At 35.0% G+C, this 17,613-nt stretch overlaps 1 protein-coding gene across 4 annotated transcripts in view; it reads right to left on the bottom strand.

The window, feature by feature from the left end:
* The window catches only part of CNKSR2 (connector enhancer of kinase suppressor of Ras 2), a 281,792-nt gene that overhangs the window by 90,566 nt on the left and 173,613 nt on the right, over nucleotides 1-17,613 (bottom strand). For all 4 annotated transcript variants that reach the window (XM_057719237.1, XM_057719236.1, XM_057719235.1 and 1 more), the window contains one exon: nucleotides 14,691-14,902. In XM_057719237.1, the coding sequence (XP_057575220.1) occupies nucleotides 14,691-14,902 (212 nt within the window). The remainder of the gene's footprint in view (nucleotides 1-14,690; nucleotides 14,903-17,613) is intronic.

Here is a 17,613-nt window from a genome sequence, read left to right on the forward strand (position 1 = left end):
GTGAAGCAAACTTTTTGTATGCAAATTGAAAATAAGAAAAATACATAAACAGACTTAACGGTTACCTACACTTGGGTGCAAGTGGATTGGACAGTCCCCACACACATTAAATTCTGTAAATAAAAGCCACCTTTCATTGAAATTTTGCTCCAATAAAACATATCAAAGCCTGAAAAAAAACTATACTTCAATTTAAAAATGGTTAAAAAATAAAATAAAGGTATACTAAATCTAAAAAAAAAGAAGACTGAGCATCAGGAGATAGGAGTTTTAGAAAATCCAGGAACAAGCCAAACTAAATAGCTTATTATAGAGGACATATATAAACTGATAAAAACTATTCTAAGAAAGGAAAGAAACAATAAATAGATAATTGGGGAGAGTAGTAACATCAGCGAGATAGGGTAGGACAGGGATCCACTGTTGGAAGCAAAGACATTGGGTAATATTCCAATTATTGGCAGGTTCCCTGAAGAACCAACCATGTGATCGGAGGGTTGGAACTTTCAGTCCCACCCCCCCCCCCCCCACCTAATCTCCCAACTGGAGGGGGCTGGAGATTGAGTTTAATCACCAAGGATCAATTATTTAATCAATTGTGCTTATGCAATGAAGCCTCCATAAAAACCAAAAAAGGACAGGGTTTGGAGAGCTTCTAGGCTGGTGAACAGGTGGATATGCTAGGAAAGCAGTGCACCTAGGGAGGGCGTGGAAGCTCCAAGCCCTTGCCCCATGCCTTGCCCTATATATCTCTTCCATCTGGCTGTTCCTGAGTTATATCCTTTTTTAATAAACTGGTAATCTATTAAGAACAAAAAAGAATATTGACAATGATGGAATGTCTTGTAATGATCTAATACTCTGTTTTAATATGAAATTGCTGTTTTAATACTAGTGTACAGAACTGCTTGAAAATAAACCAACTTTTTCCTTAGACAATAAAGCATTTTCAGTGCTATTACAAATGCTACAATGCTCTTTGGCAGAGTTAACTGCTCACTCTCCTGGGCTCCCTTAGCTCTTTCTTAGTGCCTTTGGTATATATGATCCTTAATTATACTGTATTATATCCGTCTGTTCATAGGTTTTTCTACTTTTTGGCAGGAACTAGGTCTTATATATCTTTGTTATGAAAGTTCCTAGCAAAGATTCTGACCCAGAGTGGGTATTCATTAAATTTCTTTTGAATGCTTGAATGAAAGGATGCTAGACATTAGGGAGATTCTAATATCTGGGCTGTTCACTGGATTCTATTCCCTCTTTCTTGCTCAAGGGTATCTCTTGAGCAATTCTACCTTACATTCTCCTGTAGCATCAATTTTTCCCTTTCTTTCCAATGATTCCCATCAGCATACAAACATGCTGTAATTTCTTCAATCTTAAAAACAAAAAATCTCTCTGACAACAAACAGCCACCTCATTACCACTTTATTTCTCCAGTTCCCTTTACAGAAAAACTCCTGAAGTCTCACTTCTATTCTCAGTCTCCAATTTATCTCCTCCTCTTTTTTTCCCTAGCTTTATTGAGGTATGATTGACAAATTAAAATTTTATACATTAAGGCTTTACAGCATGACTTTTTAAGGTGTGCAATGTGATTTTATACACACACACACACACATATATTGCAAAACGATTACCAATCAAGTTACCACATCCTTCACCTCATGTAGTTACCATCTGCATGTGTGTGTGCGTGTGTATGTATGCGTGGTGAGAACATGTAAGATCTACTCTCTTAGCAAAATTCAAGTATACAATTGAAAACATTATGGTGGTTCCTCAAAAAATTAAAAATAGAAACTTCCATAGGACCCAGCAACCCCACTTCTGGGTATATACCCAAAGGAAATGAAATTAGTATCTCGAAGAGATACCTGCACTTTCATGTTCATTGTAACATTGTTCACAATAGCCAAGATTTGGAAACAATCCAAGTGTCCATCAATAGATGAATGAATAAAGAAAATGTGGTATATGTATACAATGGAATATTACTCTACCATAAAAGAAGGAAATCTTGCCATCTGTGATGACATGGATGAAACTGAAGGACATTATGCTTAGTGAAATGAGCCAGACACAAAAAAAGACAAATAGTGTATGATCTCACTTATATGTGGAAGTTTCTCCTCTCTCTAGAACCTCATCCAATTAAGCTCTTGCCCCCTCGACTCCACTAAAACTACTGCTGTCAAGGTCACTAGTGCTTCCATGTTGCTAAATCCAGTAGACAATTCTCAGAACCCTTGACTTTTCTGATCTATCTGCAACATATGACACAGAGGATTATTCCCTTCTTGAAACACTTTCTTCACCTGGCACCCAGGATTCTGTCTTCCTCTGGTTTTTGTCTCCTCTTCTCTTCCTAAACTCACATGCGTCCTTCAGAGCTAAGCAAAAATGTCATTTCCTCGGGGATACTCTCCTTGATCTTGTTCTAGGTTGCGTTTCTCTGTATTTGTTTTCATTTTCTCTTGTAGTTTTTTTCATAGCATGCCATGTATAGTCAAATAAATATTTATTAAATTAGTTGCTTTTGAATTCTGTCCCCATTCTAGAATGTAAATTTCACAAAGGAACAAAAATTTCTCTGTTGTTTACCATGGTATCTCCAGCACTTAGCACAGTGCCTAAGACAGTAACAGCTCAATATTTGCTTACTGATTACTTGTTAAGAAAGTCAACAGGGGACCTTCCTCATACACTGGACTAAAAAAGGTCCAAGCTATATCATTAGTTTCTATTTTCAAAGTTTCCTTCCCCTTCCTTCCCATCGACTTTACCTTCCCCTCCCTCTCACTTTCTCTCCCTAGCTTCCTTCTAAAGAACCTAACTAACCACTTTCATTATTCTAACAAATTGAGCCTTACAGAGCTGTTTGGTAACCAAGCCAGAACTAGAAGTCCTGCCTCCTGATTTCTTTCTTCTTTTTTTTTTTTTGGAAGTCCCAAAATTTTTATTTTATATTGATGCACAGTTGATTAACAATGTTGTGTTAGTTTTAGGTGTACAGCAAAGTGATTCAGTTATACATATACATGTATCTATTCTTATTCAAATTCTTTTCCCATTTAGATTATTACAGAATATTAAATATAATTCCCTGTGCTATACAGTAGGTCCTTGTTGGTTATTTATTTTATTTTATTTTATTTTATTTTATTTTAAGCTCTTTATTGGAATATAATTGCTTTACACTCTTGTACCAGCTTTTGAGGTACACCAAAGTGACTCAGCGATATTTATACATATATCCCCATATCCCCTCCTTCCCGCGACTCCCTCCCACACTTCCTGTCCTGGTCCTCTAAGGCATCACCCATCATCTAGTTGATCTCCCTTTGTTATACAGCAACTTCCCACTAGCTATCTCTTTTACAGCTGGTAGTGAAAATATGTCTATGTTATTCTCTCACTTAGTCCCAGCTTCCACTTCGCCCACCCCGCCCCCGCCCCAACCTCGTGTCCTCCAGTCCATTCTCTGCATCCGCATCCTTATTCTTGCCCTGTCACTGGGTTCATCTTATCTAGAAACATTCCCATATTAAGCTACTCATGATGTATGCTGAAATACTACTGAATTGCTGCCTTTTTCAATTGTATCCCTTCTCCACCTTTTTAAAACTCTGTCCACAACATGCTAAAATCGTTTCACGGTGATATATAGCACCTGAGAAGTAATCGTCTCTATTACAGTTGCCAAAGAGTTGAAAAAAAAGACTGCAGAGAAATTTCTCCTTATGTGTGATGTACCCTTTAATGCTCACAAAAGAAGCTTTCTCTAGAGTCTAAGGAGAAAAAAATATATACATACACACATATACACATCCGTTCTGAATATTTTAGCCAATATTTTGATGAAAATGAGTGTAGTAAGGAATGTTAAGCTATAAGCATGCCACATACACCCATCAAACTCCCCACATACCAGACAGAAAAATTACTTTCAGATGGTTGACTGCATTTCTAGGAAAACATCCGGAGGTTATTTAAGGTAGAGAATCACACATTTAAAGAGGAGTAGAACTGAATTAAATGGAAAGTCTATAATTTTTTAAGGATAGAGGCAACATATATGGATCTAATAAAATAAGTAAGAATGGGCACTTTGATCTCTAGGGACATGTTTTTAAAATTTCATTTCTGGATAAAAGAGCTTGGGGAAAAAAGTGGCTTGTAAACATCACAATGTGATGATTATTTAATTACTGGATTTAATGCCTTATAATAATATAAATCAAGTGCAAACCTAATGATTATTAACTTGAAATCGTTTCAGTTGCATTAATGGAGAACAAAAACAATTAAAATCTCATTTCAAAGAATATGCTACATCTTGTTTTTGAATTTTCCTAACGCTTCCTAAAAGTGATCTAGACTTCAAATGGGGAGTCACATAAAAATTGTTGAAGGAGAAAGTTTTGAACTGCATCAAAAATTATAGGGAACTTTTAACACTTGATTCCAAGGCTAATTACATTTTAAACCAAATTACATTCTACCAAGAGAGCAAATGTGCCCTACACAGTGGAGTTCAGAAAGACAGGTTATTTTAGTTGAAATGTTGCCACTGTGCATAGAGACAATTTTTCTACTTTAGAGGGGTGTGGGAGGACTGGGAAGGATTCAGATGGTTTAAATACTGTCTAAGTGGCAAAAGAGTCTTGGGTTCTCCAATGAGCTATGCTAAATACTTTTGTCTCCCTGCTGTGCTCAGCAATACACTTGTGGGAAAGAAAAATGATGTGGGATAAATATTATTTGGTTAAAAATATCCCATTTTCAAGTCGAAAAACTACAATAAAGCAAACTATTTTTTTTAAATCTTAGTAAAGCAATGTCTTGAAAATCTTATCAACATATAGAAGACAGTCACCCTTTCTCATGAAAAGTGAAAAGGACAATGATTAAGACCATCAAATGGAGACCCTCATTTGAAATAAACAAAATGACATCTTATAATAACTTTATAATTCCTTTCATATATTTTTCCCTTTGGGATCATATTAGTCAGTGAGGGTAGCAAGAAAGGTAGAGATGAAAAACTTCACACACACCACAGTTAATTTCTTAGGATTTCACCAATAATTAGCTTTGGAGTCAGCCCGTGAATATAGACTTTGAATTTCTATCCCAGCACTCTTTTCACTACTTTAAATTGCCTCAGTGATGAATTCAAGACCATTGCATTACACAAAAATCCAATTCGTTTTTCTTAAAAAATAATTCACTGACATGCATGATTACTGCTTTTTTAAAAAGTATACTCCCAGCCAGTTTGCAACTCTTGAAAAAGTTCTTAAAGGCTAGGTAAAGAACTAATGGAGGATTAGAACATAAACTGTAGATGTAACTGTATTTGTTGTCCATCCCTTAACAAAGATGGAAAATAAACTGGTTTGACATGATGTGTTATTTATAAAGTGATGCTAGGTTGTCATATGTATACTTTTAAATGGCTGTATATTGTTTTAATTATTTCCTCTAATGTCTCCAGTCATTAAGATAATGAGTGTATAATTTTTAGTCATCTCTCTTTTAACAAGATTGGATATAACACTTGACATTTTCTATCCCCAGGGATCTATTTCCTCCATGATTCTAGCAAATTGTTTTGCAGTGATACCAGTAATTTTATGAGGAGCCATGCACTGATCTTTCCTGTTAGTATTTATTACTTTAGTTTGGACTTTCATCACGAATAAGATTTACTCCTCTAGAAAATGGCTTTTCTGGACAATAAAAATGAAGATGACATTCAGCAAGCTGTCTGCTGGGGTAGACTTCAAGTTAAGAATAGAGAGATAAAACAGAGGATTGAACTTGGTATACCTCAAAAAATAAATAAATAAATAAATAAATAAATAAATAAAATGAAAAAAAAATAGTAATATGCTAAAAAAAAAGAGGCTTTTCCAAATGCTTATCTAAGTCAGCTGTTTGCAACTTAAAAATTTTATCATTGGTATATAGGTCTTTAAGAGGAGCTGCAAGTCTACTTCACCTTTTTTCATAATACAATCCCTCTAACATTAGTTCCATTGGGAGGGTAATAAGTATTTTGTGACCAAAACCAAAAAAGATGCAATGTATAGATACATTTGGGAAAGAATAAGCTAATCCCAATTCAACAAGACTTTCAAAAGCCTTTAGATGCTAATGTGCATTTATTAATCTCCAAGAGGGAGATAAAATCTTATTTAACCACATAACCTCTTTCTTTTACAAAGATTTTTCTTTTAGAACTAGTGATCTGAAGAACATACATAGGAAAATGTTGGATTACTTAAGCCACATTGTGATTTGAGAGCTGACACTAACCACTCTATTTAAATTTCACCTAGTTGCCATTTATTATATCTTTTTCCTATCAAGGGAAAATGCATTCTGATTTCAACTAGGAACAATGAGTTCCCTGCTGTTCCAGGGGATGTCATGATTAGGTTTTCTACTGTAGAGCAGGGTAAGTCACCTCAGATACTCACAACCTTATACTACCTCTACCCAGAAAATATGCTAAGTGTGAGTAAATGCAAGTCTTTCTTTACAGATCAATAAGTTCCCAGATTATTTGAATGAAAAAAAGGAAATTGGCCCTATGTCATAAAAGGGTTCTTTGATTTTCCAGTCATATATATTTGCTTCCCTATTCAATTTGTCTGCAACTGGTTCTTCTTAATTTAGCTAGGGTTTCTCAACAGCAGCACTCTTTTTTTTTTAAAGAACTTTTATTGAGATACAGTTAACATACAATAAATTGCATATATTTAGAGTGTACAATTTGGTATCCCAACAACAGCAGCACTCTTGATGTTTTGGACTGGATCATTCTTTATTGTTGGGGGCTGTCCTATTCATTGTAGGATGTTGAGTAGCATCCTGGGCCTGTGCTCACTAGATACCAGTAGCACCTCCACTTCCATTTATGACAACTCCCAATGTCCCCAGAAATTGCCAAATGTCCCCTAGGGGGCAATACTGATCCCAGTTGAGAATCTCTGAATTGGACTGTTTCTATTTTTGGCTTGCCTATTTTGTCTTTAAGGGAAGCACTAATTCACCTAGTTCATATCTTTTTGTTAATTCATTTGAAGAGTTTTTCTTTTCCTCTAATAGTTGCATCAGCTTTGTTGATTTGGCTTGCTAATTCTTCCTTTTTATCCACATATTAATATTCTGGAAATTTATTAAAATTTTTTTTCTCTTAATCTTACTGTTTTATCTGTTACCTAGTACCTTCAATTCTTTCAGGGCAATCTGCTCCTGCCAGGTTTTATTTCTTTGAAAATCTCCAACTATTTAACTTATTTCACATTATTTTCTCTACCCTTTTTTAAAAGCAATTAATCTTAAACTTTAAAAGGGTTTGAGATTTGAATTGTTTTCAAAATTTGGATGCTGAGAGGTTATAACTAGGCCCTTCCACCTAACATATGAGGTAGTGATTTCAATAACAGAACTTAAAAGAAGACTTGCATCACGGAGGTTTCTAGTGTTATGAGCTATTTGATGCTCTTCCTTTTACTTTTCAAAACCAAACCAAGGACTTCCCTGGTGACGCAGTGGTTAAGAATCCGCCTGCCAATGCAGGGGACATGGGTTTGAGCCCTGGGCCGGGAAGATCCCACATGCCGCGGAGCAACTAAGCCCGTGTGCCACAAATACTGAGCCTACGCTCTAGAGCCGGCGAGCCACTACTGAGCCCGCATGCTGCAACTACTGAAGCCCAGGTGCCGAGAGTTTGTGCTCCGCAACAAGAGAAGCCATGGCAATGAGAAGCCCGCACACAACAACGAAGAGTAGCCCCCACTCACTCCAACTAGAGAAAGCCTGCAGCAATGAAAAGACCCAATGCAGCCAATAAAAATAAATTTAAAAAAAACAAAACAAGTAAACTCTATATTTCTTTTAATTGGTATGATTTAAATGGCTGGTTATTGAGTAGGTAGAGGGACCAAACCAAGGGAATACTTCCATTCCTTTGTTCTTTATTAAGTCCCTCCACAGGAAAGAAGGAAGTGTTAATTTGATCCATCAGCACTTCACAATCTTTGAGACACTTTTATTTATGAGCAGCAGTAATTTATTATGCCATTTAGGCACCATTTCTTGTAAGCATGGTTTCTTTTTTTTTTTTTTAAAGTCTTTATTGAATTTGTTACAACATTGCTTCTGTTTTGTTTTCTGGCTGCAAGGCATGTGGGATCTTAGCTCCCCAACCAGGGATCGAACCCGCACCCCCTGCATTGGAAGGCGAAGTCTTAACCACTGGACCACCAGGAAAGTCCCTGGCATCATTTCTTGAGTACTTTCTATGAGGCAAAATCAGTGCTAAGTACTTGAGATACATTATCTCATTTAATCCTCATAAAAACACTAAAATAGTATTGCTATCCCATTTTACAGATAAAGAAACAAAGGCACAGTGAGGCTGACTCAATTACAAGGTCAATCAGTTATTAAAGGCCAAGCCTTGGCACCAAATTCAGGTCTGTCTGACCTCAAAACTCATGCTCTATTTCTAGCAGTAAAATTATACAAATTAAGGAAGACTGCCTTCCCTAGGTGATTACTCTAATTTCTACATTAGGAACAGACTATTTTCCATTTCTGTGCCAAAATATTGCTGAACTACTTTTCCATCAGTTACATGGTCCCTTATCACCATCAACTTGATATTCAAAATTATTTTGTGAAGCTAACCAACATCCAGTCTTTATGAAATGTACTAAATAAGGCCAAAGGAATAAGAATTCCTATGAATACAGTACATATCTCATGTTCCTGCATTTTTATTCACTAATTTCTATTTCTATGTTTAGTTCTGCTTTGGAAGTAGTACACTTTATTTGAGTACAGAAATTTCTTGTGGTTAGAATCCTATTTTCTTTTCTCTCTAGCATAGCTGATGAATGACAGCTGAACTTTTATTTCATAAGGAAGATAATTTATATTCAAAAATCACCAGGAAAGGGAACAAGCTTTTATTTGGAAATAAAGAAATGCGAATGTATTATGTGTACCTTTAAGAAATGTTTGAAATAATGCTATTAATTATGACTTAATTGCCCCAAAGATAGAATGAAGTTGTAAGACAGAGAAAGTTGATTTTGAAGTATGAGAGACGTGGAACCTTCAGACCATATCCTTACTTCACACTGATAAAACTCAGTTCTTAGTATCACTGCCCATAGATCCTTCATCACACCACTGTTAAATTACTTCAAGTCATTTGCTAGTCATGTGGATAAAAGGGACATGGTATTTGGTTTTCTCTTGTCCCAACTATGCCAGTGGAAAATGTTCAGGTATAATATTACAGAAATTAATTTTCCTCAATGCACAGTGTGTACAAATAACATTTATGAGGAGCACTTGTAAAATACCAACCTTGCAATCATTCATGTGCTTTTTGTGAGGTCCTGGATTTTCAGTAAATCATAAAAGGTCTGACTTCCTTCAAACCAGTACTATTCTATAATATTGTTGTAAAAAAAATGTTTTTTATCCTATTCTTATAAAATATGACCACTCACAACCACAAAGGGACTCAGCCAGCTGTGTCTACCTTTTAGCAGTTTTCTATGCAGAAATGTGCTGTGATGGAACAGCAAGGGCACGGAGTCTGTGAACAGTGAAAAGGGAAAGCTGATGGGAAATATTACCATTCTGAAAAGTTGTCAAGCAACTGATCTCATCAAATCTGAACCTTTGCCTTTGAAGCATGAGCAGATGAGACCAAATAGTTAAAGTGATTTAATGCTATCCTTTTCCCTCCTTTTATTTTCACATTAAAGTTTCTTTTTTTTCCCTGAACTTTCTGTTTATTCATTCCACCTTCAAAGACTTTTAAATGGCTTATTATTATTATTATTTACATGTTGAGATATTTCAGTTCTTTCACTGTCTTTTCCCCCAGCTTTACTGAGGTATAATTGACAAATAAAAATTGCATATATTTAAGGTGTACAACATGATGATTTGATATTATATGTATACATTGTGAAATGATGACTGCAATCAAGCTACTTAACACATCTATCATCTCAAATAGTTATAGTTTTTTTGTGGTGAAAACACTTAAGATCTATTCTCTCAGCAACATGAAAGTCTCTATGTAACAATGACAATAGTGAAAAGAAACACCTAGCACATACTGGGCACATGTAGAACATACACAATCAGATCTAGTTCTGCTTGCCTGAAATCAAATGCTTGAATCTGGAAGGTGTAATGAAATTTTTGGAAATGATTTTCCTACAGTAGTGAAAAGAAACACCTAGCACATACTGGGCACTAGCACATACTGGGCACTTTCTAGGCAATTTACAGTGTGTTGTCATTAAATTCTCACAAAAAGTCTATGAGGCAGATATCATCTTCATTTAACAAATGAAAAAACTGAGGCCTAGAGTAACATTCCTAAGGTCACACTGGAGTAATTACCAAGTATGGCTGATGATAAAGTCAGTGCCAGCAATCACTAATCTAGGTTGCTCCACCTACTATATCTGTGTTGCCAGAAATCACTCTTCTTTATCTTTTTAGGAAACTAAAACCTATTTAATGCTCTCTCATTTACAAAGGACATAACACCTTGTTGCTAACAACCCCTCAATTTAGCTATCTTTCTCTAAGATGTGTTAGGGCCATGTCTATGTAAATGCGTGTCTATTAAAGCGCCAGGAAATACAAAACATATAGAACATACACAATCAGATCTAGTTCTGCTTGCGTGAAATCAAATGCTTGAATTTGGAAGGAGTAAGGAAATTTTTGGAAATAATTTTCCTACAATTCAGCAAATTATTTTCATAACAGTTAGTTAGCTAGTACCACTGGTAGAGTCAACGAATATTCATGGGTACTTAATCCCAGCTCTACCACTTACTACTTGGGTAAGTTATTTAGCCCATCTGTAAAGTAAGGATTCTATTAGTATCTACCTCACAGGGTTGTTGTGAGGATTAAATGGGTTAATGCCTTTTAAATGCTAGAAGAGTACTGGGTATACATAAAAGCTCAACAGATATTATTTATTTATTTTCTAGATGGGACAACTACTGTCTATCCATACTGTACTTGTCTTATACCTTAGGGCAAATAACTGATCTTTTAATTCACTCTTAGCCACAAATAGTGGGTGCATGATATAAAATGAGAACCTTGGTTAATCAATATGTTTTAAAGCTCACAATTAGGATATTTTCAAGTATTTTTCTTTACATCTGTTTCTTTGTCACTGTGTCTAACAACAGAGTTTCTCTAGATATTTTTGTCTTATATATGAATGAAACCAAAAGCACAGCTAGAAACGGCATCATGTTTCTCCTTTGCTTGTCAAAATTCTACTAAACTCTTATAACTCTAAACCTCTTCGAGTAAGTTAATAGATAGTAATGGTGACTAAGTCCACATACTTGAAGATAAGGGTATTTGTAACTAAGAACTAAGTTGAACATTGTAAGGCTAACAGACTTATACAATGCCTTTTAAGGTATTACACAAGTGCTAACAAGTTAAATTACTGTCATTTTCAGAAAATATAAAACGTGAATTTTTTTTGTAACTTCAGGGTTTTTTTGCAATATACTTCAGCAGGATTAAATATTTCATTATCATTGTTTTTAAATCCAAGAGAATACTGTCACATTTGGGGGTCCATGTAATGGGACCATTTTATAGGTTAAATAAAGAAGTTGTCAGGACTTCCTTGGTGGCACAGTGGTTCAGAATCCGCCTACCAATGCAGAGGACACGGGTTCAAGCCCTGGTCCAGGAAGATCCCAAATGATGCAGAGCAGCTAAGCCCGTGTGCCACAACTACTGAGCGCCTAGAACCCACACTCCGCAACAAGAGAAGCCACCACAATGAGAAGCCTGTGCACCGCAACAAAGAGCAGCCCCCACTCGCCGCAACTAGAGAAAGCCCGTGTACAGCAACGAAGACCCAATGCAGCCATAATAAATAAATAAATAAATAAATAAATAAATAAATAAAAAATATTTTTTTAAAAGATCAATTATTGCTTATTAAAGTTTGAAGTTACTTGGGGCCTTTTGGGTCTGAGTTGGGAGATTTATATAAACCCTCAGATCTCAGATGTAGATTTGAGAAGGTGTCAGGTATTTGGTGGGGATAACTAGCATTTAGAAACCCTGGATGATGACCCTTCACCATTTAAAACTCAGCATAAATGTCACTTATATTTATGTAACTTCCCAGGAAGAGGCTGGGGCTTCAGTTGGGCTACTGCAGCACTTTGTTCACACCTTCCTACTTACCGAAAATGGCTGCACTGCATCCCTTTGTTTTTTCCCTCTGGGTTATGACTGCCTTCCAGGGAAGATTCATGTTTTATTCATCTTTGAATCCCCAGTGCATGGCTGACTTTATGTACACAGCAAATATCAGCTGAATGAGTTAATGAATGAATTAATCTTTGGGAATATTATGGCCACAAATTCATGCATGTGACAGGTAGGTTTTATTATTTAAGATCTGATTCTAAAAAGGTAAATATACATTAAACTGCTAGTTACCTGGAACGACTTTCAAGTTGTGCCAGGTAACCTCCACTGAAGTATCTATATGTATCTCTAGTGAAAGTTCTGACTATATTTCAGGTTCAAAAGTTAAAAAAAGACTTTCAAGACCAAAAGTAAAAGAAGTTTTGTTTTTACTTCCTTATCCCTTTTTAAAGCATATATACATTTCTTTTCTCCTAAGTTATAAAAATTTATAACTTTATATTTATAAAAATACATCAAGTATCTATAGGATATCTACATTTTCTAAAATTTAAATGGTATTCTATTTTATTGGAAGAGATATGACTTGTGGAACATGATAGCATCAGGTGCTTTAAACCTGAAGGAACTAACAATTCACAGCCATTTAAGTACGACCTTAGTAAACTATATTTTTTATAAAGCTATCAATAATCAACTTCAACTGGTGACCATAATTTCCCCTTAAATTAAACATTCTTATCTACTTCAAACACAAGTAGAAAATAGCCAGAAAATTCTGGGACATAAAAAAAGAAGAGTGGATACATTAATGCCTATCCAATAATAGGTAGTCAATAAGTACTTGTGCAATGAATGAACAAAAATTAAAATCTCATGTGATGAGGCAGGGGCAGGGATAAAAAGAAGGCAGGCCTCTATACTGCAGAGGTTTACAATATAATAATGGAGAAAAGCAAAGGTGCAAATACCTTCAATTTATGACAGTTCAAAATAAGTGACACCAGAGTACTATAATTGAGGAAAACATGATAAAACAGCACATGTACACAGAATAACACAAAGCAAGATAGGTATGGTTCCTATTATTTAGGATCATTTTGGGCAAAACTTTTCATACATAATTATTACCAAAGAGCTGTAAGGAAACAGGGCATGGGTAATAAGGTATGTAATCTTCTGGGACCACAAGAGGGAGGCATATGGCCATGGTGAACAAGTAAGGGAGGCAGATGGAAAGGGAAAGTTAAAACAGCTTTCCTGGGACTTCCCTGGTGGCGTAGTGGTTAAGAATCCACCTGCTAACGAAGGGAACGTGGGTTTGCTCCCTGGTCCAGGAAGATCCCACAGGTCATGGAGCAACTAAGCCTGAGTACCACAATTACTGAGCCTGTGCTCTTGAGCCTGTCTGCCACAACTACTGAGCCTACATGCTGCAACTACTGAAGACCACGCACCTAGAGCCCAAGCTCTGCAATAAGAGAAGCCACCACAATGAGAAGCCCGCTCACCACAACAAAGAGTAGTCCCCGCTCTCCACAGAGAGAGCCCCGTGCGCAGCAAGGAAGAACCAATGCAGCCAAAAATAAATAAATAAATGATAATAAAAAATTAAAAAACAAACAAAAGAAACCAAAGCAACTTTCCTTCTGCTCAGCTCCCACTGATCAAGTCTGGACTAATCAGCAAGGATCTTGCCCTTCCCCCAAAACTGGAAAGGAAGAAGCATAGAATTCCATTTAAATACACTCATTCTTGTAATAGGACCATAGGCTTTACTACTTTAGCTTTACTCAAGTTTATCTGCAAATCTTTCAGCTATACCATATCAGTTTTAAGTATTTGTGACTTTCTTAGTCATGCATGGAAAAAACAGGAGTCAGATAAAACAAAATCCTGGGACACGGTTTAACTTTAGGCCCATCTCTGTTTTAAATACATTATGTCCTTCCTATTTAAAATCCACTCAAAATTTACAGCTTCCTATAAAAAACAAAAATTGAGATGAGATTTTACCCAGAAAAGTCCATCTAAAGATTTTTTAATATCTGAGAAATAAGGAAATTTTATTTTAAATAAGTCATGTTAACAGTAAGTATTCATTAAAAAAAGGGGGGAAAAAACCCCTTGAACTACTCCAATTTGGCAACAACTGATCTATAAAAATTACATGTGACTCAAAAAGGTTTCCATAAATCATTAATGAGTTAAAATGTTACCTACTATTCTTGCTTATTTTTGGAAAATTAGAATAATTTTTAATGTCATGCCTCATATTGTTGAGATTTCACTTGGAAGCACACAACAGACACAGATCAATTATAAAGATTCAAAAGCTATCAAGTAATTTTCACAACCCAAAAGCCTAGGAAAAGAAATTGAGATTCCCATACTAGACACAATCTCTTTCATCAATGTAAGAGAAGAACTCTTACCATAAGTTGGGGTGCTTTCTCGTCTTCCTTGACTACTTGATCTTCCCTTTTCATATTCATAACAATACAAGACAGTATCTTCCTCGACAATATTAAACCTCTTTCGATATTCCTGATCCAGAAATGAATTTGGTGATTCAGAGCCCTTATGCACCGGCTTGCCCACCATATGTCCTCTGAGGTCTTCACAAGGGAGGTTTCCTTTTTCATCCCTGAAGAAAGGGTAAATAAGAAGGATGTAGGAAAGTGTTAGGGTGTCAAAATGGCAGAGATGGTCTGAAGTAGTAATAATATCCTTCCCATATATCGTCTGATCTTTGCAAACTTTCTTTGAGGTTTATAGGTCAATTTTTAATTATTCCTGTTTTGCAGAAAAAAGAATGCCAAGGCTCAGAGAGGTTAAATGACTGGCCTAAAGGTTACACAGGTAATAAATGACACAGCTAGACTTGGACCATGGATCTTCTAACTCCTGCTCTAGTCCATGTTCACCGTACTATGGCATATAAAAGAAATCATCTTAGCACATAAATTGCTTTTAGTGCTTAAGAAAATAGGTATAATATTAACAATGCTAACAATATACCTTTCTTCTGCCACTTTATCTAATTGATTCATGGTAATATTTGCACTGCTTAAAAACAAAGATATATTTAAGAACTACCACCTCTGTGAGGGTACTGTGACCTTAAGAACCAAGGTAGCACTACATAAACTGGTATTGTAAGAATTTCAAACAGCTTGTTCTTAATTTAAAATAAACCTTAATGAAAAGAATTACTGTCTGTATTTAAACTGTATGTATCTCATTTAATAGTAAAAAAGATATGTTTATGGAATTCATTCTAAATGGATACATCAAAATTTCATTACACATCAACATTTCTTGTGGATAGAGGGTAGAGAAACCTGATCATATATAGAGTTTAAGAATGGGATTTAAGACGATAGCAAGTTGATTTTTTTTCTTTTATAGGATTCTGAAGAGAAAAATCTCTAATAATTTATGGGATCCCTAAAACTGTTACTCACACATAGTATTAATCATACAGCCCAGGTGATTGGGACAGTAATGAGTGGTATTTCGGTAGAAATATTCCATTTAGGATTAGTCACAATGAACCTTGCTTATTTTATGATAATTTCACTGACTAGCTATGAAATTTTTGTTAGAAAAGCTCATATTCTAGAACATAACTATGAATGTAAATGCAATGTTTCTTTCCTTGTGGATCATTAGTTTTATTTCTTCCTAGTTCTTAATTGTTTCTGGTTCTACCCTAAACAGTGCCATGAATGCTATCAAACCAGATAAAATTTAATTTTATGTTAAGTGCCAAGACTGAAATCGTAAATCCACAGAGTAAACTGAATTATAACAAGACAGATAAAAATAACAAATTTTTAATTGGCCTATTAGGTCTTATGAGATGGTGATAAGCTTATAAATCTAATGTCAATTCTAAAATATGAGTTTCAGTTGAGCAAAAATATTATACTTTTATACTACAGTACACTACACTTCTGTCTCAGTATACAAATGTCTAGGTTGGGTTTGTTCAAATGAAGAGAACTATATTCCTATTATTTGAACTATGTAGAAAGTAGTAAATAATACTCTCCAGACTGACAATCAGCAAGCTGTCACTCTTTTATTTTTTAAATAAAAGTATTGTTTATTACCAAATTGTAACTATGAAAGCTAGTGCTTAGGTAACACAAAGAAAGATACAAAATCCAGGCACTATTTTATTTTAGGCTAGCTAAAAACTTTACTGAACAAATTGCCTGGCACTTTTTGTTAGTTAGTGCTCTAGTAAAAAGAAACTGACACTGCAATTAGCTTGGAAACAGCCCTAATGAACTTGGGGCAATGGAGAAGGTTATGCCTATCTTTAAATGGGCAGACATTTCTATCAGGCCTGTGACATGAATGTTAATGCAGCTGAGATCAGAGGGTGATTCAGCCCTAGTTAATTCACCATGCTCTATTTATAAGGAAACACCCTGTGGTAGAAAATGGGAAGGGCTGGTATTCCTTACTCTAAAATGATATGAAAGAGGGGCCTTATACTAACAAAGAAGATTTATTAGACATTGTCTACATGGAATGCATTCAATAGAGTTGAATTAAGAAAAGTACAAACCAAAACCAGACTTTGCAGTAGAATGAATTGATACATGTATTGCATATATAAGTGTGTGTGCCTGTGTGTATATGTACTCACATCATGAGACCCTGAATAAATCAACATATTAACTTGCACTGCTATAAAAAATTTTTAAAAATTTCCTTAATGTTATACATCTATACATATATGTAATAAATATACATTTTTGCTCTAAAAAGGATTTAAGGGAACAGATGAAAAGTTAGAGCACTGCTTCATTGGACTATATATTTAATGGCTCATAGTAGAATTAATAAGAGAAATTAGTACTTAAACTTCATACTTGTGCAAGACCTACAAATTCTTGCTTTTCATGATAGAAAAAGAAATTTCATTAAGTACAAAAGTTAACTCTATACTATGATAATGAAATTGCATATGTCATATAATAAAAAATTGACCAAATTTCACTCACTTCACATACATGAGTGCTTTTTCCTTTAGAGGAAAAGTCAGTTTTGCAATTACATTTTTTTCTGGAATAAATGTGTTCAAAAAATTATAATCACAGAAAAGAATTCTATCTAATTTGACAACTACTCTTACCATTTTTAAGGTTTTTTTGGTTTTAAGATGAGAAAGCTTTTATTATTTACAATTCAAATTATCACCAAAATGCCTATCCTAAATAAACACAATTTTTTAATGTAGGAAAAAATAAATGTTCAGATGAGTTAAATTAGGTGAACCTCATTCATTCTCAAAATGAGAAAAAAATGCCACAGATATATCTATAAGAGAATGACAAATGC

Source organism: Hippopotamus amphibius, chromosome X (genome assembly GCF_030028045.1).
Source record: "Hippopotamus amphibius kiboko isolate mHipAmp2 chromosome X, mHipAmp2.hap2, whole genome shotgun sequence".
NCBI lineage: Eukaryota > Metazoa > Chordata > Mammalia > Artiodactyla > Hippopotamidae > Hippopotamus > Hippopotamus amphibius.